Source organism: Myodes glareolus, chromosome 7 (genome assembly GCF_982192425.1).
Source record: "Myodes glareolus chromosome 7, mMyoGla1.1, whole genome shotgun sequence".
Classification (NCBI taxonomy): domain Eukaryota; kingdom Metazoa; phylum Chordata; class Mammalia; order Rodentia; family Cricetidae; genus Myodes; species Myodes glareolus.
This window is the reverse complement of record NC_142032.1, coordinates 29,696,325-29,720,419: the sequence shown is the minus strand read 5'-3', so window position 1 is coordinate 29,720,419 and position 24,095 is coordinate 29,696,325. Positions and strand designations below refer to the sequence as shown.

The window sequence follows — 24,095 nt, the reverse complement described above, 5'->3', positions numbered from 1 at the left end:
CGCCAAGCTGCCGGACAGACGCCCACACCGCGGGGTCAGGTGACGCCGGTTCCACCTGCGCCCGGTGTCGCACGCTCCTCGGGATTTTCCACCGCTCCATCTGCCCACATTCACCGCGGCTCCCCTCGATCGTTCGCCTTACTGGCCTGAGCCAACTCTGAAGCTGCGGTACCGGAGACCACGCTCGCTCTCAGAGGCCCCTAGCCGGAAGCACGCTCTACTCCCGCCCCCCGCTAGCGGATCCGGAAGTGGGGGTCGGCAGCGGCGCGCCGCCCTCCGCGGGCCCCCGGGCATGATGCTCTCCGGCGCCCGCAGCCGCCTCCCGGCCTCGGTAGCACCCGCCGCGGTCCTGGCTGCGGCGCTGCTCTCGTCGTTCGCGCGCTGCTCTCTCCAGGGGCGCGGCGACCCGGTGGCGTCGGTGCTCAGCCCCTACTTCGGCACGAAGACTCGCTACGAAGATGTCAACCCCTGGCTGCTGGTCGACCCGGTGGCGCAGCAGCGGGACCCGGAGCTGCTGGCGGGGACCTGCACCCCGGTGCAGCTGGTCGCCCTCATCCGTCACGGCACCCGCTACCCTACGACCAAGCAGATCCGCAAGCTGAGGCAGCTGCAGGGGCTACTGCAAACCCGGGGATCCGGAGACCGCGGGAGCGGAGTGGCGGCCGCGCTGGCCGAGTGGCCGCTGTGGTACGATGACTGGATGGACGGGCAGCTGGTGGAGAAGGGGCGGCAGGACATGCGACAGCTGGCACTGCGCCTGGCCGCCCTCTTCCCTGACCTCTTCAGCCGGGAGAACTACGGCCGCCTGCAGCTGATCACCAGCTCCAAGCACCGCTGTGTGGACAGCAGCGCCGCCTTCCTCCAAGGGCTGTGGCAACACTACCACCCCGGACTGCCACCGCCAGACGTCTCAGGTGACAGCGCGCCCCGCCTCCCCCAGATCCGGACCCCCAACTCAGCCTCTGCTCACGGCCCCCTTACGTTCCCCGCACTACCACTTCCGTTTGCGCTCTCAGAGCGCAGGATGTTGTGGACTTGGCTGCCTCTGTTGTCTTAATAGTACGCTTGTTTAGTCACACATCAGCTGTGACTTCCTAGCATTTTCTGCGCGAGGGGTGCTGTAGGGGACGCTGGAGATCCAGCAGGAAAGCGGGGGAGTATCGCTCCCCGAGTTACATTTTCCATTCACAAACTCTGTTATCCCTCTGAGCGCCAACCTTTCCCTTCCTGGCAACTAGTGTAACAGCTGGCGTATTTGCCGGGCGGTGGTGGCGCACGCCTTTAGTCCTAGCACTCGGGAGGCAGAGGTAGGCGGATCGCTGTGAGTTCGAGGTCAGCCTGGTCTGCAAGAGCTAATTCCAGGATAGGCTCCAAAACTACAGAGAAACCCTGTCTCGAAAAACCAAACCAACCAACCAAATAACTGGTACATTCTTTAATATAGAACTTTCTTTCTCCCGCATTGCTTTATGACAGTTGGATTTTTTTTCTTTTTCATCATCGTCTTTTCAGGTGTTTCCACATTTACGTGCTGTTTTCCGAAGCCGCTCCTCAGATCCTCTCTGTGCCCTTCTTTTCACCTCTGTTTTATTCTTGTTTACTGTAGCGTTTCCCTCCTTACCAACTTACTCCATCGTGACACCGTTTCAGAATTTGGGAGCTCTTGGGGTGGAATCCTGTTTGGTGTGCTTCCTTCGCTTGCCCTTACATAGCTTATGACTAGTCAGGCCAGAATCCAGGTCGTGACTTTTCTCGATTGTCTTTTCCCTCCAAAAATGTTCCAGTTGCTACAGATACTGCAGCAAACGTAAAGCCTTTGTGTACCGCGCATGCTTCACGTTTAGCTTGTTGACTGCTTACCATGGCTTAATGAAGCCGCTAATCCTGTCCACTGCCCAATCTCACGGTTGAAGAAATGAAGCAAAAATACCAAATAACTTGCTAATTTTCATTCAGCTGGATGTGGATCTAGGAAATTCGATTTAGAATTTGCTCTCAACCATTACACCATACATCTTCTGTGTACTTTGCCCTTAACATACCTGATAAAAATAGCATGTAACATCTTTGTACCAAAAGATGAGCAAGTGTAAGCAACTGCTTATTAGTTTTAAGGTAACTCAAACAAACAAACAAAAAAACTAGAAGTACTCAATTTGTCATTTTCCCCCTAACATTTAAAAAGCTCTTCTAGAGAATTCCCCATTGTTGTGTGTCATGCTACTACTGACATATGTGTGCCTATTTGTTGAGTGTGCTTTTTAATTATGGCTACATTTTTCATTAGTTTGAGTGGAAATCCTCCTAAATCCATTAAAGTTCACTTCAGTCTCAAAACTCGAACATTTAAAATGGCACCACAGGACTGGTGAGATGGCTCAGCAGGTAGAGACACTTGCAGCCAAGCCTGCCAGCCCGACTCAGATCCTTGGACGTGCATAGTGAAGGGAGAGAACTGAGCCCTGCTAGCTACGCACTAAATAAATGCCTGTCACTTTTTAAAAAGCACAGTGTGTACTGTGTAAATATATACAGGAGAAATGAATTATGGTCTTCAGATTGCATTGTGAGGATTGGCATTTGCCTCGTGTGCAAAGCCAGGGATGGAAACAGTGTAGGGAAATCTAACCCTCGTTGTTTCAGTCCCAGAGGTTAACTTACCCTGACCACTCCATTGTCATCCGTAAAGGGTCGTTTTGTCTATTGTGTACATCTGGGCTTCTGAGAAAGGCCACACAATCAGATTTTAGGTTTTTATAGAAACAGAACAATGTAATTTGATAACACAAGTGAGAAGTTGATCTTTGGAGCCATATGGGAAGATGACAGAATTCCCTTATTCAGGATGTTTCTGTAAGAACTATAAATCAATTGGCAAGTAGAGTAGGCAGAATTATGTTTGGGAAATGTATTTATGTATATATTTATATTTTTGCCCATATAACCAACTAAGTATGGTCTAACTTGTGTTCTCACATTCATATACAGAATATTTAATGTTCTTTTCCCATTGGACAAATGATGATTGAGATGTTTTGAATATAACTGGAAAAGGACCCCAACAAATTGAAGCATGATAATGAACGCTTTTTCAATAAATATTTGTTGCCAAGTTGTAGAAACAATGTAACCTAGTAAATGCTAAATGGGAGCCATCTGAGAGCTTCAGGCAGCAGAGGAGCCGAGGTGCCTGGCTTCTGGCGTGAAACAGTGGATCTGAAACAACCCTGTTGCTTTGCTGGTTTTCGTAGTTTTTGTAAAAACAGAATATTTTGTCAAGTAACACAGCTTGGAAAATTAGTTGAGAAAATGAAATGTTCCACTTGGAGTCTTGCTAACGGGAGAAACAGGCCTGTCCAATTCTCCACCTGGTGTCTGGAATCTGCTGGGTATTAGTTGGCTTTCTAAGGGTACCCGTGTTTTAAGAATATATATATGTATAAATATATATATTTCTTGTATAGTATTGCTTTAACTCATTTCTTTTCAGTCTACTTTTTTAGTCTTTTCTAGCATATCAGCTCATACATTGTCATTGTTGTAAATGAAGGAGCTGAGCTGGGGATGTAGCTTATTGGGTAGAGAGCTGGCCTAACATACAAAGGCCCTGAGTTTGTCCCCTAATACCTCAAAAAAGCAAAATAAACACTCCACAAAACAAAACAAAAAGCCCATCCTCTTTGGGACTAGAGAGATGACTCTGTGGTTGAGAGTATTGCTCTTGCAGAGGACTCTCAAATTTGTTAACTCCAGCTCCCCAAGATCTGACTCCCTCTCCTGGCTTCCACTAGCAACTGCACCCTTCTCTTGATCCCTATATCCCCCCCCCCCCCCCCCCCCCCGCACAGCTTAATAGTTTGTTAAATGTGCCTTTTTCGCTTTAAATTTTCAGTAATGTGAATTGTCACTAATGCCAATGACTTACACATGTGTGCTTTCTTCACTTCAGATATGGGGTGTGACCCTCCAAGAATTAACGATAAACTAATGAGGTTCTTTGATCATTGTGAGAAGTTTTTAACTGATGTGGAAAGAAACGATTCGGCTCTTTATCATGTAGAAGCCTTCAAAACTGGACCTGAAATGCAGAAGATTTTAAATAAAGTTGCAGCTACTTTGCAAGTGCCAGTAAACAGTTTAAATGCAGGTACTATATCTGTTGTATTTCATTTAAATTCTGGTATAAACAGTTTGGGAGTGTTAAATGTAAACAAACAAACAAACAAAAACAGTTACTCTTAGGGGTCACAATAAATTTATGTTAATTAAATAGCATGTCTTGGGCCAGGAAAATTATATATCACATGCTTAACTTTATTTTCATATTTTTAAAATCTTTTATAATGTATGAGGCTTCTAAATGTGGATTGTGTGTGTGTGTGTGTGTGAGAGAGAGAGAGAGAGAGTGCGCGCATCATCTCTAAGCATAACTTAATTTAAAAATTGCCTTTCCTAAATTAGCTCTTTGTGTCATGTGGTGGTGGCGCACACCTTTAATCCCAGCACTCAGGAGGCAGAGGCAGGCAGATCTCTTGAGTTTGAGGCCAGCCTTGTCTACAAAGTGAGTTCCAGGACAGTCAGGGCTGTTATACAGAGAAACCCTGTCTCAAAAAACAAACAAACAAACAAAATTATCTGGGGGGGGGGAGGGAGAGGCAACTGAAATTGGTATGTAAAAATTAAATAAATATTACCTCTTTGTAAAAAATGCAAGTGAAAAATCATATAAATCCTTTCATTTTGGGAAACCTTAGGAGTGTGTGTTATTGTGGAGAGTGGTAAGTTTTAGGGCGTGAGAAGTGAAGGGGTTTGCAGCTTCTGTGTGTGGAGGAGATTCCGGGGACCTGAGTAGCTGTGTCTGTCCTGAGCTGTTGAAGGGAGCCTGTGGTTTGTCATCTATGCTGAGACACTTGGGAGGTGGGAAACAGGGCGCGCGGTCGCCTAGGAGTGGACAACTAAGAGAATGAGGTTTTTTCTAAAACCTTATTATGATATTAGTGGATATTAATATGTAGAGAAGTGACTATAGGTCTCATTATATTGTGAATCCAAAGGATTAGAAAAAGAAGGTGTTGGTGCAAAGGGGGAAAGTTAAAATCTCCTGTACCTGACTTGGTAAAGTGTTTTGTGTGTGTTTGTTTTGTCATTTGTGTCCTGGTATAGAGTACATCACCTCCTAGTTGAAAGCTAGAACTGAGACTCCAGACATATCATGTCTTCAGACTCACACGGCGTTAACAAGTCACTCTGTTTTATTAGGTGTTGTGGTTCTAAAACCTTATAGAAGCCCAGGTTTCCAATAGCTTTTATGTATAGTCCTAATGAAATAAAAATCTTTCTTAAAATACTTTATTTTATGTGTGTGAGTGTTTGCCTGCAAATGTGTGGGTGTGTGAGTATCACATGTGTTGCCTGGTGGTGCCCGTGGAGGCCAGAAGAGGGGATCAGATCCTCTGGAACTGATTACAGACCATTGTGAGCTTTCATGTGGGTGCTAGGAATAGAACCTGGATCCTCTATGAGGGCAGCTGGGGCTTTTAACTGCTGATCCATCTTTCCAACCCCCCAATTTTTTTATACTGAACTGGTATGGAATGTATATAATATCAATTAATTAATCTTGGTCTCATTTTCCTTTGGGAAAGAAAAACACAGTAAAACAAACCAAAAATCAGAGTAATGGTAGCAGCCACTATCGTTGGCACCTCATCCCTTTGTTCCCTGAACTCTCCAGCTTTAGATGGACCCACTTATTTACTAGAGAACCCAGTGTTTGACTCCTCTTGACCAAGGCCTCCTTTTATAGCCCAAGCCCTGATTCACATATCCCTTTCTTTAGTACCCGTTTGTGTCTAGAGTAAAGCAGTTAGCAGTATAAACAGCCCTGGTTCCTGACTCTGAAATCTGCTGGAATTTCTTGGGCAGCTAAGTTTGGAAAATGGATCTAATTGCCTTACTAGTGTGGGACTGTCCTTTCCTCGTTCTCTGCTTCGAGTCTTCATCTTTCTCCGGCCCCTTCATTCTGTTTTTCCTTCTCAATCTTCTAGGGTCCTCTCTCACATTTTATAAGTCTCTATTTATGTATTTAAAAGTTATAATATGAGCTGTTTTGTAGTTTTAAAAACTGATAGTAAATATACTGTCATTGCTAATATTCAAGGAGGACTAAAACATTGGAAACTTTTGCTCCCTTTTTCTACCCTTCTGAAGATATCAATATGGAGTCAATGTGTGAACCCTTTGTTGGCTCTGCTACAAAGCATGCACTTAGAAACCAGCTAGGTTTAGAAACTTTAAAAATCGCCCTTTCCAGGTGGCTTCGTAGTCTCATTGGACAGCAATGCCTCCCGCGAGGTTTCTCTGCTGTTGCAGTTGTCCGTTTGCATGCACAGGTCAAGCCTTGGTCCTCTCATAGTCTCGTCTCCAGAAATACAGTTTTTCAGCTGTGCATATAACTGTGCACATAGTAGTCTATGGGTACATAGTCTTTTAAAACTAGAGAAATGAATAACCCACAAATTCTACCTATTTTCTCCCCCAGACTTAATTCAGGTAGCTTTTTTCACCTGTTCATTTGACCTGGCGATTAAAGGTGTCCATTCTCCCTGGTGTGATGTGTTTGATGTGGATGACGCAAAGGTAAGTTCCGTTTGTGTTTTCTTCCTCGTGGTTTTCAGTCATTTGAAGTTTTTGTTGTTTACTCAAAGCAGTGTTCCAGAAAGTAAATGTGATAAACTGCTGTGACTGACTCCCAATTTTCCTAGGTCAGGAGGGATGGAAGCTTAAGTAGGAAATTATTTGGGTTCATAGGACTCAGAAAAACTTCTTTTCATAGCAATTTGATTTCTAAGTCCCCCCCCCATTCCAATTAAAAACCCACTGCTGGGAGAAGTAGTAGGGCTAATACAAGACCAAGTTCCGCTCAGCAAGGACCGTTTCCCACAGACCTGGTTCATCCCATGAATTCTTCCCTTTCATGAGAAATTCAGTTCCTATTTGCCTAAGAGGTTCCTGGTTCCACCTGGTGGTGGCAGTGGTGTCGCACAGTTTCTGCCTGCCTTAGTTCCCCTCGCCTCACCTGACTGGTGCACTTTGAAGAGACCTCAGAGGATTTTAAGGGAGCTAAATTTTGTTTGATTCTTGAGTGTGTCAGGATGATCTTGGAACTTTTTAATGTTAAAAACTTGTTTAATAAGAATAACACATTGAGCACTTGTGCATCTAAACAAGATAATTCTCCCACAAGACCATAAATATATAGCCATTTATATCATATTTTCCAATATCATAGTGTATATCATAACTATAACATATAACAGTCCAATCTACAATTTTCATGGTTATCTTAATAAAGCCCTCTATAGTTGTTTTTCTTAAATTCAGAGTCTCATTGCAGATCACTGATCTCATTTGGTGGCATATCTGTCACATCTTTGATATGTTTAATCATTTGATGAAAATGTTGCCTGCCAGGTTTCTCTATTGTGGGTACACCTTTGGCTCTGTGTAACCAACGAACTCATTTAAGCAACATGACTTAACAATTTGAAATACATGTTTAAATACATTAAAAGATTTCATATATGTGTGTGTATGTAGAATTAGATATATTATACATATATATATATAATTTCATACTAATGAAACTAATTTCATATATGTGAAATTAGTTAATTTTTTCATACAAAATATATTGTAGCTAGAGAAATGACCCAGCAATTAGGAGCACTTACAGTGCTTGTAGAGGACTCAGATTCATCCACATTGTGCTCACAACCTTTTTTAACTCCAAATTGTGGGATCGAATGCCTCCTTCTGCCTCCAAAGGCTTCTGTTCATACATACATACATGTGTGCACACACACATACAAGTTATTCAAGCACACACATGCATATATTTTTCTTAAGAAAAATATAAAAGGATGTCTTTTAAGTGTTGTGTTTTTTTCAGTGATTTGATTAAAGATAATTTTATTTCTTAAAACTTAGCACCTATATCATACAGTAGGAGTATATAGTAAAGTATTTACAGAGGAAATAAAATTATATAAGGGATTTGCTTGAGGATAATCCATTGATAACCCAAGCATAGTTGAAACAGCATTGGCTAAATATTGATTATTGGTGAAGCTGAATGAGGGGTAAACATGGGATTATCCTATTGCTACTGTATATTTTTTTGTGTTTGTAATGCCCCCTTAAAATGTTTGAAAACTGAAAATCGATGGCTTGGTGAGATGGTTCAGCTAGTGAAGGTACTTGCTGCCACACCTGGCAGCCTGTGTTTGAGCTCCTGGAGTCTACGTGGTAGAAGGAGAGAGCCAGCCCTGCAAGTTGTCCTCTGACTTCCACTCTTGGCATACGTACACCTGCCCAGTCAAAGGTGTGCTTCTGTGCACACCTGAACACACACATTCACACAATAAATGAATAAAAGATTTTAAATGGAGAGACATTTTCACAATTCTGAGAATTTTAGTTGCACAGGACCTTGTGAAATACTGGGCCACTTGTACTGTTATTTAGCATAAATTTGTTTTAGTGGCTGTTTTATGTCAGATATTTGCTTAGAGCTGAAATACTGATACAAGATAAGCACAAGGAATGAGGGTGTTAATGTGCGCTCTCCGGAGGTCACAGGATGGGTAAGAAGCCGGTCAGCAGTGGCAAGCAATCTTTACAGAAGAGGGTGTGGAACCAGCCGCACTCCGCAGCGTTGCCTTTTTCACAGCTCCGCACCCTCTTCAGTTACAAATGCACCTGCATTTCCTATTCTGCGGTCACCTTCTGTGGTTAAGAATTTCCTATAAAGTCGTTCACATTATCCAGATCTGCCTTCTGGTAAACCTGCCCCTCACCGTCTAAACACTAAACTTCTCTTTAGATCTTTGACTCTAGTTATTTGTTAATGCAGATTTCCCCAGTCGGGTAGCTTATATTAGACCTCACTATTAAATTCTGTTGCACCTGCACTTTCCAGCTTTTTATATGACATATTAAGTGTGGGCATGGGGTGATTTTTTTTTGTAATGATAATTTGCTACTGTTTTCATTCCTAATTCTATTGTTTTATTCCTGAGTAGATTTAATATATGTTTACCTAGTTCATTTTCTGTTGAAATCTGTCTGTATGTGTGGTTGCTTCTTCCTTTTCCTGACTTCGCTGTGTTTGTGTGGGGTTCAGCACTCTGACCTAACTCTGCTCCTAAGCTTTGACTGGTCCCAAGTTTCTCCGGGAGTTCTTGTCTTAAAATTCTTAAAAATTTATGTTGACTGCGATTAAAAGTCAGAAGAAAGTGTCCAGAGCTGATGATCTTTGTCTCCCTTTAACCCTGACCCCAGTTGTACCACAGATCTTGCTGTGAGCCCTGGGTATCAGAGGTCAGTGCTTAGGTGCCTCAGGCGGCCGATGTGGTGGCAGAAGCTAAGATTTGCTCTATGATGAAATTAGTGTAACTCTTCTCAGAGCTGTTATTTATAAATCAAGACACCTGGCACATTTCTGGAACTGTCTTAGAAATTACTTTTGAAATGTTTCTGCTTAGGTACTGGAATATTTAAATGATCTGAAACAATATTGGAAGCGAAGCTATGGCTATAGCATTAACAGCCGGTCCAGCTGCACCCTGTTTCAGGAGATCTTCCTACACCTGGACAAAGCAGTTGAGCAGAAGCAAAGGTAAAAGTGTCTTTAAAAATGTGGAGTTCATTTAGAGCTAGCTGTTCATAAACTTCTGGAAAATATCTTACAATGCATAATTTTTTGTGTGTATTTTAAAAAGAAGATACGATAATTGATATTGCCCAATCAATAGACTAGTTTTGTTGAAGTCGTACTATGTATTGCCTTTTGTTTTTTTTCCCTCTCAACATTACATAGTTCTGTAATCTGATAGTTCTGTAATTGCGTATGTCCTGCAGTGAGGTCGTCCATGCTGGGAGTATATGACAGTTTTAGCTGTCTTCACTTCTCAGTGGCACTTGAGTTCTTTGTAGTTTGTTATAAAATAGCTCCTGACATGAATATGCAACATGCTTTTCCCTTACAAGAGAATCTCTCATTTGAAGAAAAGCAGCTTTTGTTGACATTCATACTTTAAAAAGTTATTTTTGTAAACAAGTTCTTACAGCCTTGAGGTTGTAGCTCAGCGGTCAGGTGCATGCTGAGTGTGAGATGTCTAGCACCAAAACCAAGCAAACAAAATTAAAGTTCATGATAGAAATATTTGATAGACCCTCAACCCTGTTTCATTTGACAGATACATAGCTACAGATGTTGGTCAAAATGGGGCAACAGAACCTGGAGGTAGTCTATTTCACAGGGGTTAAGACATTTTTTCATACCAATGTATTTTATTTATGGGCTCAGTACTAGTTTGGAAAATGTTCTTGGATTTGACAGGACTTAAGACAAAAACCCTAATAAAACAAAATCCCCAACTAGATTAACTACTTAGTTTCTGCTACCAGAAACATTTTTTAAAAATGGCATGTGTGTATTTATTTATTGTGTGGATGTCAAGGGATGACTTGCAAGAGTTGATTTCTCTTCCACCATATGGGTCCCAGGTATGAACCCTGGGTCATCAGCCACGGTGACAAGTTCTTTTACCAGCTGAGCCATCTCACTGGTCTGACCAGAAGCTTCTGTGGGGATTTCAAATAAAGATAATACTTACGATAAGAGTTAACGTTTTCCTGTTTGATTTTCTGAATGGCTTCCAGCTCTTACACTTTATAAGACAGCAAACCTTCCCTGGTTTGTCATTGTTCATTGGCCCAGTGTTGAGTTTAAGGGATAATAAATTTATAATTGCATTAAGAGGCTCTTGAATAACTCTGTAAGGCTTGCTATTATAATTTAATTCTAGTTCAGTAGAATAAATTATAATAAAATTTTATCAGTAGTGTTTTAAAATAAATGAGACAAGACCCAATTATTGGTTGAACAGAATTCTTTGGGTTTTGTTTATTTGTTTTGTTCTTCTTTTCTTTTTGAGAGCTAGTATGTAGCTCTGGCTTCCTGTAACTCACTATGTAGACCAGGCTGATCTTGAACTCACAGTCCCTGCCTCCCAAGTGCTGTGATTAAAGGCATGGACCACCACACCAGGCTATGGTTGTGTAGAATTTTTATCAAAATCCCACAAATTTCTTTGTGGAAATTGAGAAGTTCCAAATTTACACAGGACTTTAAAGGATCTATAGAAATAAAAATAATTTCAAAAAAGAGCAAAAGGATTTGTCGTATTTCTGTCAAAACCTACAGAAAGCCTGGTGTGCTGGTGTGCACCTGGTGTGTTGATATGTACCTGGTGTGCTCCTGCTATGCTGGTGTGCTCCTCTTATGCTGGTGTGCTCCTGGAGTTCTGGTGTGCACCTGGTGTGCTGCTGTGCTCCTGATGTGCTGGTGTGCTGGTGTGTTAGTATGTGCCTGGAATACCAGAACTTTGGAGGCTGAGGCGGAATTATGAGTTGGAGGATCATCCTGGGTTACATAACAAAACACTGCCTCAAAAAGATACCCTCAGACATAATATAGTCATATGTAAATATTACACCATTTTGTATGTGTGTTTCCATGAGGGAGCCCTAGAACCAGTTCCCCACACGTACTGAAGAACAGCTCTGTGTGTTAAATTGCTTTTCAACAGAAGATGCCAAGGCAATACTATGGGAAAGGACATCACTTTAACAGATGGTGCTGGGGCAGCTAGATGTCTGTGCTAAAGAGATAAGACACTTAGACCCTTCACAGTACAAATAAGTCATAGATTTTAATGTACAGTCTAAAACCATAAACTTCCGAAAGAGAGAATAAGAGCAATGATCTAATTATAGAAGATTGAACTCTCAGTAGAAAACATTCATCATGTTCTTGGATTAAGCGAGACTTTCTTACATAACACCCAAATCATGATCCATTAATAAAAATTCACAAAATAGGTTTATCACATTTTAAACTATTCTTCTCAAAGTTACTATTTGGGAAATAGAAAATATTTGAAAAACTTATATGTATATAAGAATTTGAATCCAGATATATAGAGAATTACATCTTACTTAATAAGAAAATGATCTGTTTTTTTTTTAAAGGTATAAAAGGAATTACAGATATAGTGTGCAGTCTGTACTTAATAAATACAAGTCCTGGGCTGAATGCCCATTATCCCTCCCTCCCAAATAACAAGGAAGAGCAAAAGATGTAAGCAGATTTAATTAAAGACAATACATGGATGGGAAGTATGGATATGAGAAAATATTCACCAGCATTTTCCATCATCCATCATCATAGATATCAATGCCACAGTGAAATACCACTCGTGACCCTTGAACTGGGGAAAATAAGAGGATCAACTTCATTCATGACTGACAGAAATGTAAAATACTGTACCCTTTTTGGAGAACATTGGCAGTTTCTGACATTAAACATCATGTAACTGAGCAAATCTACTCAGTAGTAATATCAAAAGATAGACATTACTCTTATGCCTTGGGTATTTCAGCTTTTGTAATTAATAGGGTTTTTTTAGGTCGTGTAATTCTTTCTTTTAACGTTGGATGGTACCATTGAAACCACTGTGCCATGACTGCCTTGTGTAGGGGCACAATAAGTTTGTACTGTTTTTGTCAGTTTGCTCATTAAAGTGGAGTGGGGGGGTATGGTCTCTTAAAGTTCTTAGGAATGTGTTCAGGTTGTAGGTCATTTTGTAAAGTCCATGAGGTATAACCCCGGGTCCATGATCTTTTTAGTGCTAGGTATTGAAAGATGATGGGTTAAGTAAGGGGAGTTTATGTAAACAGCATGGCTATTCCCTAAGTTCAGATTCATACATCTAACTGTTTTTTTGGGTGGCTCATCTATCTATCTATCTATCTATCTATCTATCTATCTATCTATCTATCTATCTATCTATCTTTTGGGTAGGCAAGCTCTCATTGTTATTCTGTGTGGGTCTAAGACATTTTCAACATACTATTCTGTCTTCACTAACTATCTTGATGCCTTGGATAGTTGGTGCCATATGTGTGTGTAATGTAGAATGTGGTATAGACAGAGGCATTTCTACAATGCTGCTTTTTCTTCTGTACTACTTAGTTTAGTGCCAAACCAGTCTCTTAGACATCTAACTCATAATACCATGTCATGATGGACTCCATTTTCCTTGTGTTCTGTATCTAGTCATTGCTTTGTGGGTTTTTAAAATTACATTTATTTACTTACCTATGCTCGTACATGTGTGTGTGTGTGTGTGTTTACACGAGTGTGTGTCACAGCATGTGTGTGGAGTTCAGAGGATAACTTGTGGGAGTCTTTTCTCGTCTACCCTGTAGATTCCAGGTGTCACACTCACGTTGAGATTTGAAGGCAAGAGCCTTTTCCCTCTGAGCCATCTCTTCAGATGTTTTAACCTTCCAATATACATTTTTTATACTTTCCAATTCTTTACATTTTCTTTAGCTTTATTGCAGCTAAGTTCAATTAAGCTAATACCCCTTTTCTCCTAGATTTTAAAAAACGTAATTATCTTGTATATATCTGTGTGTAGTAGGTGTGTAAGTACATGTCTATATGTGTGCACAGATGTATGCATGTGTGTAGAGGTCAGACTCCAATGCTGTATCTTCCTCTACTGTTGTATATACTCACTAAATCTTTAGCACACTCTCTCTTTTAAGATTTATTTTACTTTTAGTTATGTGTGTGTGTGTGTGTGTGTGTGTGTGTGTGTGTGTGTGTGTGTGTGAGTGAATGCAGGTTCCTGCAGATGGCAGAAGAGGGTGCTAGATCTCATGGATCTGGAATTATATGCACTGTGAGCTACTCAGCATGGGTGTTGGGAACAGAACTCAGGTCCTGTGGAAGACAACAAATACTCTGAACTGTGAGCCATCTCTCTGGCCCTCTTTTGGTCTCTGTTGATGCCTCTTGATGAGCTGATTTGTCCCAGCAGGGAGACATCTCTTTCCTATGGATTTGAGGTTTTACTAGTTTATCTTGTCAGCTTCGGTAATATTTTTTGCCAATTGTTTTCTCCAAATTTGGATGTTTGACTCCGTGTGTGTCACAGCCACTGACATTTGAGCAGCCCATCTGGACTCCCGAACTCCCTCGCCTGTTGTTTCTCCTCTCTGGGATCTGCTCCATGAGTCCCAGCCAGGGCTTCCTTAATAGATTCCCGCTCATCTCAGGATTGCTCATGTGTGCTCCTCCGTCCTCCACTACAGCCTGCCCTGCTGTGTGCTCCTCCGTCCTCCACCACAGCCTGCCCTGCTGTGTGCTCCTCCGTCCTCCACCACAGTCTGCCCTGCTGTGTGTGTATGTTCCTCCGTCCTCCACCACAGCCTGCCCTGCTGTGTGCTCCTCCGTCCTCTGCCACAGCCTGCCCTGCTGTGTGCTCCTCCGTCCTCCACTACAGCCTGCCCTGCTGTGTGCTCCTCCGTCCTCCACCACAGCCTGCCCTGCTGTGTGCTCCTCCGTCCTCCACCACAGCCTGCAAGCTCTAGGCAGTCAGCCAGGGCAGTTGGTGGGGTCAGCTCATTTGCCTCCTTTCTCTCTTATTCCATTGTCTGTCTAAAAACTGCTGTTTCATATCAATCTTCCCATGTCCTAATATTAGTATGGAGGATAATAGTAGCTTTTATTCCTCTCTATCTTGTGAGCTTAATTTCCACATGGTTTTGCTTAAGAAAAAAATGCGTCATTTTAGTTCTAGGCTTACATTGTCAAATGCATACTTCTCCAGAGATTTACTGTGGTCAAATCTGTAAGAAGACTTGTAAACAAAATTTATTTTTGCTGATTTTCATCTCAAAACTTCTTATAAGTCTGGCAGTTCCAGCTACTTGTTTGTGCTCTTACATAAGTGTGCCTGTGGTGAGATTTGCCCAAAGCTCCATCTGATATTCCTGGATCATACTTGGAAACAAAGTTTGTGTAATACCAGTTGCGTGTGAAACATAAATTAAGAGCTTAGAAAGATTTAGCTGAGTACATTTGGGGAAAACATGCAATTATTAGTTTTTCTATCTAAGCATTTCAAATTACTTCACGCATTTTACCCATTTTGAACATATACATAGTCTCATTTCTTAATGCAATTTTAGACTTTGGATTTAATTTTGGTTTTGGTTGAAGATTTAAAATCTCGCTGATTTATATAAGTAAAATAAGGGTGCAATTTTCAAAACCATATTCTTCCTGGGTAACATAAGGTAATTTATTGACTACACTGAAGTTTTTATTTCTGAGATCTGGTTTGTTAGATTTGCTTAGGAGCTAGGGAGGTGGCTTAACAGGTAAACTGTTTGCTGTGCAAACATGAAGATCTGCATTTGAGTCCTCAGCAGGACTATAAATAGCAGGACATGGCAGCACACTTCTGTAGCCCGTACACTGGGGGCAGAGACAGGTAGATTCCAGGCCAGCAGTGTAGCCCATCTGGGGAGTTGTAGATTCAGTGAGTGATCCCATGTCAAAAACAAGAGTATGAGATTCCACCTGTAGGAGGAGGAGCTCTGGTCAGCTAGTGACTGCTGGGGGGTAGCAGGGCATTCTTCTTCAGTGGTGTAGCCATGGGACGTCACCTGTGCCCCTATAACTAATGCCGCAATCCCATGCCCATGGTCTCACAAGCAACCTGAATTACAGTTCATACATGTCCATGATCTGTCTTCAGCATATTTATTGCATGACCCTCTGGTCCCTTCCCCTGCCCACAAACCTTCTTCCCAACAAGCCTCCTCCTCTCTCTCTCTCTCTCTCTGTGTGTGTGTGTGTGTGTGTGTGTGTGTGTGTGTGTGGAGAGAGAGAGAGAGTGTTCCCCATTCAGACTCAGGCACATTTGCTCCCATTTGTGTTGCTAGTATCTGGGCTCCATCGTGGACTAGCTCTGAAGCTCTGACTCAGAGAAGGCCAGAAATAAATCCAGACATGTTCCATGCTTTCCGCTATCCTTGGGATACAGCAGAGGCAGAAACAAGATGATTCGTGCTTTCATGGAGTGCTTAGCCTGTAGGAATCAGAGCAAACCTGTTCCCAGGAGATGGCTTAGAACTAAATTAAACTCCCTAAGGTTTACTATTCAGTTTAGTGCTTTGAGCAATGGCAGCATGTCCCTGGAAATGAACCTTAATTGTTTCCTTATAGGAGTTACTGATTTACCTTTTCTCTCTGCTTCCTGATTGGCTGTGAAGTGAACAGTTCTACCCAGCCAGGCTCTGCTGGACAGGGTTCTGTGCAGTTGCCTCTTCTGGTGAATGGAAACGACTAACCCTCTGAAACATACGTCAAAAGAAGTCCTCCCTTTAAAAACATTAGAGACTTTATAAAAAACTATGTGCGTACTTTTAATGGCTTCTCATAAAGATCAGTTCATATACTCTTGTAACAGGAGCTGCTCAAAACCCAGCTCCCGAAGCCCCATCTCTTCCTGGAAGCTGTTGGCAGTTAAAGGTTGATGGGAAAGAGGCGGCATTTCTTTTGTGGTAGCCACTGCTGAGTTGCTGGTGCTCCGGTAAACAGCCCCTCACCTTGCTTATGCCAGCGACTTTAGTGCAACTCAGTGGGTCATGAAAACAAAGCAAATGAAAGAAAAGGGATTGTTGGGAAGAGTTCAGGGGGAGTTAGGAGGGGAATGGATGTGAAAATGAGCACAGCACAGTACGTGCACATGAAAAAAATCTTTTGTATATGCACGTGCAAAATTCCCACAGTTCAGTCAGCCTCCCATAGTGAGGATCCTTGCCCACCCCCCACCCTCCACCTCCACACATTTGCTGTTCAGGTGTAATTTAGAAGAGAAACACAATATTTTTCCCTCACTGAGTGCTTATATTACTTAAATCTATTCCCCCCCACACACAGACATTTAAGTAATAGACATAGTCTTATACAAGGGTGGGGAAACGTAAGCATGGGCAGCTGTTTGAGGACTATATTAACCCTTTCAGGGGCACACATTCCCTTTTTGACAAAGATGTTTCCATGGAAGTCTCTGTTTATCTAATTGATATTTTTACTAATCGAGTTTTAAACAGCAAAGTGGAAATAAGGTTATGTATGGCCACATCCTCTCTTTTCTAAATGAAGAAAAGCATTCTGTATTCTTAGTTGTAAATGTACTCTTAATTTTGAACTTGTACTCTTGATTTTGAACTTTATGGTTTTAAAATAACTTTAAAAAATTGTCTAAGTTGATTTGAGTTTTATATCCCAAAATTGATTTAGATGCTTTTCTTTCTTTTTTTAAAGATTGATTTATTATATATAATATTCTGCCTGTATGTATGCTGGCAGGCCAGAAAAGGGCACCAGACCTCATTACAGATGGTTGTGAGCCACCATGTGGTTGCTGGGAATTGAACTCAAGACCTCTGGAAGAGCAGTCAGTGGTCTTAACCTCTGAGCCATCGCTCCAGCCCTCGATGCTTTCTTGTGCTTTCCTAGGAGCCTTGAAGAAGAAAGCTGTGCTCCTGGAGAGCCTTGAGGATTCTTTGTTATCTCTGTTTATTTATTTCACCCAAATCCCCAATGATATCTGAGTTGAATTCAGGCTGTATGAAGCAAAAAAGTGAAGAAAAAGGTATGTTTGAGACTTAAGCAGTTTATGTTCTGAGCTATTATTAATGGGAATGCTGTTGAGAGTCTGTGGCCCAGTCTGTCATGGTGGCAAACTCCTAGCAGCCCTAACCCTGAAAGGGCTAACTCAGAAGGACCACGCATTAGAGACCCAGCTAGGCTGCTTAGGGGGCCCTGCACTTTCTGGTTACAGCTTAACTGAAAGAAGGCTAAGTTTGCCTTCTCACCCTCAAAATCTCAAGCTAGCCGTCTATTAAACTCTTTTGGTGATGTATTTGAAATAAATCAAGAATAAGGTGTGTGTGTGTGTGTGTGTGTGTGTGTGTGTGTGTGTGTGTGTGTAATTGCCATACATGGTAGTGCCTGCCTGTAATCCCAGCACTAGGGAAGTTGAAGCAAAACTATTGAAAAATTAGAAACCAGCCTGGGCTAGTGAATTCCAGGAAATATTGGGCTAAATGGTAAGACCATATCCAAAGTCAGCAGGAAAGGTCTGGAAGAACAGAGTAGTGGTGGGCTGCATGCTTCGTGCATACAAAGCCCCAGGTTTAATCACTAGCACCACAACAAGGAGGAACAAACTTTTAACTCTTTAGTTTTCTTTCTTTATGCCACTTCTGACTGACAATCTGGGGTAGATGGTTCTTGCATTTATATATCCTTGGAAGAATTTCTGCCAGTTTAAGAACTTAAGCCATTGTCTTGCTCCCTGTAACTTGGCCTGCGAATGCTTTTGACATTGGCGGATTCGGATTTCCAGATAAGGAGCCTGAGGACCAAGCACTGACACAGCGCGATCTTCCCGAGCTAGCAGCAAGATGCTGTTTTATTTCCAGGTGGAAACGGGTTTGAAATGATTTTAAATCAGCAGTGGTTTGAAAGTAAACAAGTACCTGCTTTCCTAGATGGCTTATCCTAGCTTTACACAGCATTTTCTTATGTGAGAGGATTTTAAGATTTTTTTTTCCCCATGTAATCCTTTTAGTTATTTTGGCTCTGGTTGTATGATGAAACTTAAGTCATGGGGTACCTGAAATTCTACTTTAGGATTGTTGCTTTGGGGTACCTGATAGGTTTTAAGATGTTACTCAGTCAAACAGGTATGGCATGGACATGGTGTTTGTCCCCGGTGTAGTGTTACACACAGCATTTTAGACGGAGCACCACCCGTGAGCAGAACCTGTCCCTTGGTTCTAAACCCTTCGACCACGAATGTGTGTGCCCCGTGGCTCCTGCTGTGCAGCTCCCGTTCTTTTGACCCCGTGATTTGATTTGCTGCTCTGTGCCTCCTGTTGGTTTATTGCTGTATTCAGTGTAGCAGCTCCACAAAGGAAGTGGCTAATCTTCATCAGGTGTGCTTGCTGAAAACATTCTTGTGCCTCAGTTTTTGGCTGCGGAGCCCCTACCTTCTCCTGTGCTCAGTCTAGCAGGTGCACAAGTTTGTGGAGGCTTGAATGACAGGAACTTGCATCCAGAGCCAGAGTAGCAAGCCACAAGTTTATTTTTAATTTTTCAGGTTCCTTCTACCTGAAGGAAACCAATCTTTTAAAATATGTAACTTTATGGCCTATGTAGTAGTACATGCCTTTCTTTAATCCTAGCACTTCAGAGGCAGGGGCAGGCAACTCTCTGTGAGTTTGAGGCTGTACTGTTCTAAACAGTGAATTCCAGTGTATTCCTGTGTACAGCAAATACAAGTGTATTCCTGCCTTCGCAATGCAAGCCAGCTGCTGCACGTGCTCAGTTATCAGGCAGGAAGCAGTGTGTACATGGGGCTCTCCACACACTGACCCTAGGAATTTGCCAAGTTAGATGCTACTATCTGTAAGAGCCAGAAATCCATTTTCTCGTTGTTATCTTACCTGCCTTTCTCCTCGCCCAACCCACGTGAGCGGTGAGTGAGGTGCCAGCACTTGGCATGGAGTGATGCTTCTGCCACACCTAGCAAATTCTCCCAGTGGACCTTTGAAAAGGCTGTTCCTTATGACAGCTTGCAAAATTGAATGTGGCCGTTTTATTTGGAACCTTTTATTTTAATATGAGCAGCATCACCTTATACCCTCTTTCTTAGTTACAAGAACATCTGCTTCATACTGGATGCTTTGATCTGCAGTAAAGGTTGAAAAAACATCAAACATGAAATCATGCTCATTCCTCTTTTTTTATTTGACATTATTTTATAAACTTAAAATATCTTTACTTGGTTACTATAAAATGCATAAACTATTAAATAGTTATTATTTCTACAGGCACATTTGGAAATCATGTTCTGCTTTTAATGGTTCTCATTTAGTTTTTTAGACTCTTCTTAAGGGGTTAGAAACATCTTTACCTTTAGCTATAATCATAATTATTTTTGTTTTATGGTACTGGCATATTAGCCAGAGCTTTGGAGTTCTGTTTTTTATATATTGAGGCTTTTATGGCAGAGAGTGTTCTGTATCAGAGTATGCTCTGGTGGCATTTGTAGAAACTAGCACTTTCCTTCCTGTTGTAAACTGTCTTCAGTTTAAATTGTTATTTATTTTTATTTATGTGTAGGTTTTGCTTGCATGTGTGTATATACACTGCATGTATGCGGTGCCCATGGAGCCAGAAGGGGGCATTGGGGTCACTGGAACTGGGGTTGCGATGGTTGCCAGCCATCATGTGGGTGCTGGAAGTAGAACCCAGATCCTCTGGAAGAACAACCAGTCAGTGTTCTAACCATCTGAATCATGTATCCAGCCCCAGCCATCTAGAGTAATTTATTTCATAAATTATTTTATAAATATTATAAATATTACATATTTATAAAATATCTTTATAAAATAATTTTAAAATTATTTCATAAGTAATAATTTTTCTGTAAATACTAATTTATAGAAAAATATGTTATTTTTAGATTCAGTCAAATGCCAGAAGACAGTAATTTATTTGTGATTTGCATAGCTTTCTTTATGAATCAAATATATAAATAGTTTGTACATAAAATAAAATACCCAGTATACCTTTTGAAAACTTGCTCTTTTTAAAAGTTACCTTTAATTTTTATTTATGTGTGCACATGCATGCATGCATGCAGTTACCAGCAAAGGCCAGAAGAGGGCGTCCGATCCCCTGGAGCTGGAGTTACAGGCAATTGTGAGCTGTCTTATATGGATATTAGGAGCCGGCCTTGGGCATCTGCGAGAGTAGCATGTGCTCTAAACTTCACCTTTCTAGCCTCACAGTAACATTTTACAGCACCATTTTCCTTAGCATTCTTCTGAAAACTAGATGACTTTACAACAGTGTTGATAGCAAGGGAGATAATAGAAAATAAAAGAGAGAGAGAGACACTTTTTTTAAAAATTTAAGAATAACGAATCTTCAGATTTAAAATTTGGGTCAGACTGGGATTAAAGCAAGCTCAGTGATAGATGTGTCCTTATGTTCAAACTCTAGTTCAGATGGATCACAACCTAGATTTAATTTCTTTTATAGTTTAGATATGTTTAAGGGCTTTAAACTCACAGTTCATGCTTAGACCTTTTGGTCTCTCTGCCCAACACATGCCCGTTATTGTATTTATCCTCACAAATGCCTGTTACTTCAGCTCTGGGAACAGAATTACTAGGGCCTGCTGGACTCTGATCTCCCCCACCCCACAAAGGCAACCACTGGGGAAAGACCTCCAGTCTCAAAGGAGAGTGACAGAGGCTAGCACTCAGCACCTTCTTCTGGTCTCTCTGTGTGTGCACACACAAATGAACAATTACGTACTGAGAGAAAGAGACAGCACTTTTAGTGGATTCTTTCATGGGGTGCACCATAGAGCAGTCTTCCTGGGGACCAGCTCAGCCCGCACCACACAGAAAGGCAGGCCGGTGCTGAAGGGGGCACTTCAGAGTCTTCTCCCAACAGAATGGTCCTGTGTTCTTCTTCAGATAGAGCTGCAGTACTCTGGATATCCTCATTCCTAGAACTTGATGTTTTCTGTAAAAATAGTTCAGTTCGCCCACAGAATTTCAGCCATATGCTTGAGTTATGTATATAAAGAACTTTTTAAATAGGAGTCATCAAGATGGCTCAGTGGGCAAAGGTGCTTGCCTGCCAAGCCTGCCCATCGATCAAGTTCTGTATACCAGGCCACATGGTGGAGGGGGAGGACCAACTCCTGACATTTGTCCTCTGACCTCCATGCTACAGCATTAGTGTGTAGGTGGGGATTTCCTGTCCTGCAGCCGCTCTCAAACAAACACACTTAGATTGCGGATACACAGACAATAGATCAGGGTTATAACTAACTAGCTCTTCCGTTTTAAGTTAGTCCACTCCTTATTTATGCTCTGTCGCGTGTCAGTACCTTTTATAGCATGATGTGTTCGTCTTCTCCCCCTGTGTCTGACTGGCAACTCTAGACTCCGCCCTTCTTCCTCCCAGCATTCTCCTAGTCTGACTCTCCTGCCTAACCATATTCTGTTCAGCAATTGACCATTCAGCTTCTTTATTAAACTAATCATAGTGGCATATATTCACACAGTGTAAAGGAATATTCCAGAGCATTAGTGAGCCTCCCTTAACTTATACACTAAGTGTAATAATAATAAAAATAAAGATGGGATTTCATTTTCAAATGAGAAAATTAGGTACCATTAAGTATAAATATAATGTTTTTGACACGAGTATACGTTTTCCCTTCAATGTCTTATTTAAGGTCCCAGCCGGTTTCTTCTCCGGTCGTCCTCCAGTTTGGTCACGCAGAGACGCTCCTGCCGCTGCTGTCTCTCATGGGCTACTTCAAAGACAAGGAGCCCCTCACAGCATATAATTTTAAGGAGCAAGACCATCGCAAGTTCCGAAGTGGCCGTATCGTACCTTATGCCTCAAACCTGATATTTGTGCTTTACCATTGTGAAAACGCGAAGACCCCACAAGAAGAATTCCAAATACAGATGCTGCTGAATGAAAAGGTGCTACCCTTGGCTCACTCGCAAGAAACTGTTGCTTTTTATGAGGATCTGAAGAGCTACTACAAGGACATTCTTCAGAACTGTCAAACCAGTAAGGAATGTGACCTCCCCAAAGTGAACGTCACCTCTGATGAGCTGTAAGGAGCTGAGGGCAAACTCAGTCTGGCCGTGCCTTCCTCAGGGGTGATTATGTTTGCAGTAGGTAGGCAACCTCTCTATCAGGAAAGCTTTCAAGGCCTTGGGGTCGTGGTATACAGCTTTAATCCCAGCACTCTGGAGACAGGCAAGAGGATCTCTGTGAGTTCGAGGCTCACCTGATCTTCATGGTGAGTTCCAGGCCAGCCAAGGCTACATAGAGAAATAACCATAGATTGCTTAGTCCTTGTGTCTTTTCACAGAAAATAATAATTTCTTTTAGGATCTGGGCATACGGGTAAGACATGACTTTCCCTGGGGCAGCTGTCATCAGGGCAAAACCAAGTTCAAGGAAGCAGCTGGCCCAGCAAGTGTCTGCAGAGCTGAAATGGCTCCAGCTTAGCCTAAGAAACTCCCAGGGATGGAGCTTTGTTAGAAAGTGACACTTCGGAATGGTGGATACCAAAGCACAGTGTCCCTGGATGACCTATGTCAGGGACTTCAGTGATCATGTTGACTTCCTTCTCCTTCCTGTAGGACTCTGCTAGCACAAATGACGTCACTTGCTCATAAGTGTGGTAAAGTGGGCGCCTGACGTCAGAAGAAAGCCTAAAATAATGGCCATCTAGAGGGGAATTTCACACAGTATTAAGAACCAGGCTGAAGCAAGACTGAAAGTGTGGTATATTTTTGTTACTATTATTTATAAAAATATTTAAACACTTCATCAGTAATTTCCTTCAACCTCCAAGTAGGTCTTGCAGGGTCACCTGAATTCCATCGGCCTGTTTGGGGTGTGTCGTGATGGCAGAGTGCACACTGGGCAGACAGATGCCAGCCTCTCTCACGTTCATTGCCAGGCTGCCCTTTTCATTCCATCATGGCTTCTTTTTTGTATTTTGTTATCACATTAAGCATATTTTTTGGTGGTTTGGATTTTCTCTTTTTAAATAAAGACTTCTGGCTGATTTAATTGTATAACTTTCAAACCTGTTTCACAGAAATTCTGAGTTCTCTCAAATGCCATGAAAGTGTTTGCTGCAATAAAGTTCTTGTGACTTTACTGCCGAGTCATTTCTTCATTCATTCATTGATAATGAGGAGTTGGAATTTCAAGTGTTTGCCTTGGCACGGCAAACCAGTGAATGGGTCCTTCCAATGCCTCTTGTTATAATTTGTATTCACTATAAAAGATCGTATCTTCCAAAGAGAGATTTTTTTTTTGTGTGTTGAAATATATGGTTAATCTTATCAAAGCATATCAGTCAAATCTCAATATAATGGGCTGCATAATTTTATAGTTTACCTCTGAGGAAAGGAATCCTGTGGCAATCAACCCACAGTGACGCTGCGCCTGTGTCTTTGGACTTCCAACATGGATTGAAGACTAGCAACTTCCCAGGACTCATCTAGTCCTTCAGCACTATTTTGGGTCTGCTGAAGCA

At 41.9% G+C, this 24,095-nt stretch overlaps 1 protein-coding gene across 1 annotated transcript; it reads left to right on the top strand.

Moving 5' to 3' along the window:
* Positions 1 to 103: 103 nt before the first annotated feature.
* Minpp1 (multiple inositol-polyphosphate phosphatase 1) lies at positions 104 to 23,713 on the top strand. Its single transcript, XM_087907989.1, has 5 exons — positions 104 to 914; positions 3,950 to 4,147; positions 6,542 to 6,639; positions 9,546 to 9,679; positions 22,260 to 23,713. Exons 1-5 carry the CDS (start codon positions 293 to 295, stop codon positions 22,654 to 22,656), a joined length of 1,449 nt encoding a protein of 482 aa, XP_087764115.1. The 5' UTR covers positions 104 to 292; the 3' UTR covers positions 22,657 to 23,713.
* Positions 23,714 to 24,095: the final 382 nt, after the last annotated feature.

What these genes read in the sequence shown, in the direction of transcription:
- Minpp1 (XM_087907989.1), top strand. Translation starts at nt 293, where the DNA reads ATGATGCTCTCCGGCGCCCGCAGCCGCCTCCCGGCCTCGGTAGCACCC. An exon ending in AGTAAACAGTTTAAATGCAG is followed by an intron (nt 4,148 to 6,541) that starts GTACTATATCTG and finishes TTTCTCCCCCAG; the next exon opens with ACTTAATTCAGGTAGCTTTT. An exon ending in GCAGTTGAGCAGAAGCAAAG is followed by an intron (nt 9,680 to 22,259) that starts GTAAAAGTGTCT and finishes GTCTTATTTAAG; the next exon opens with GTCCCAGCCGGTTTCTTCTC.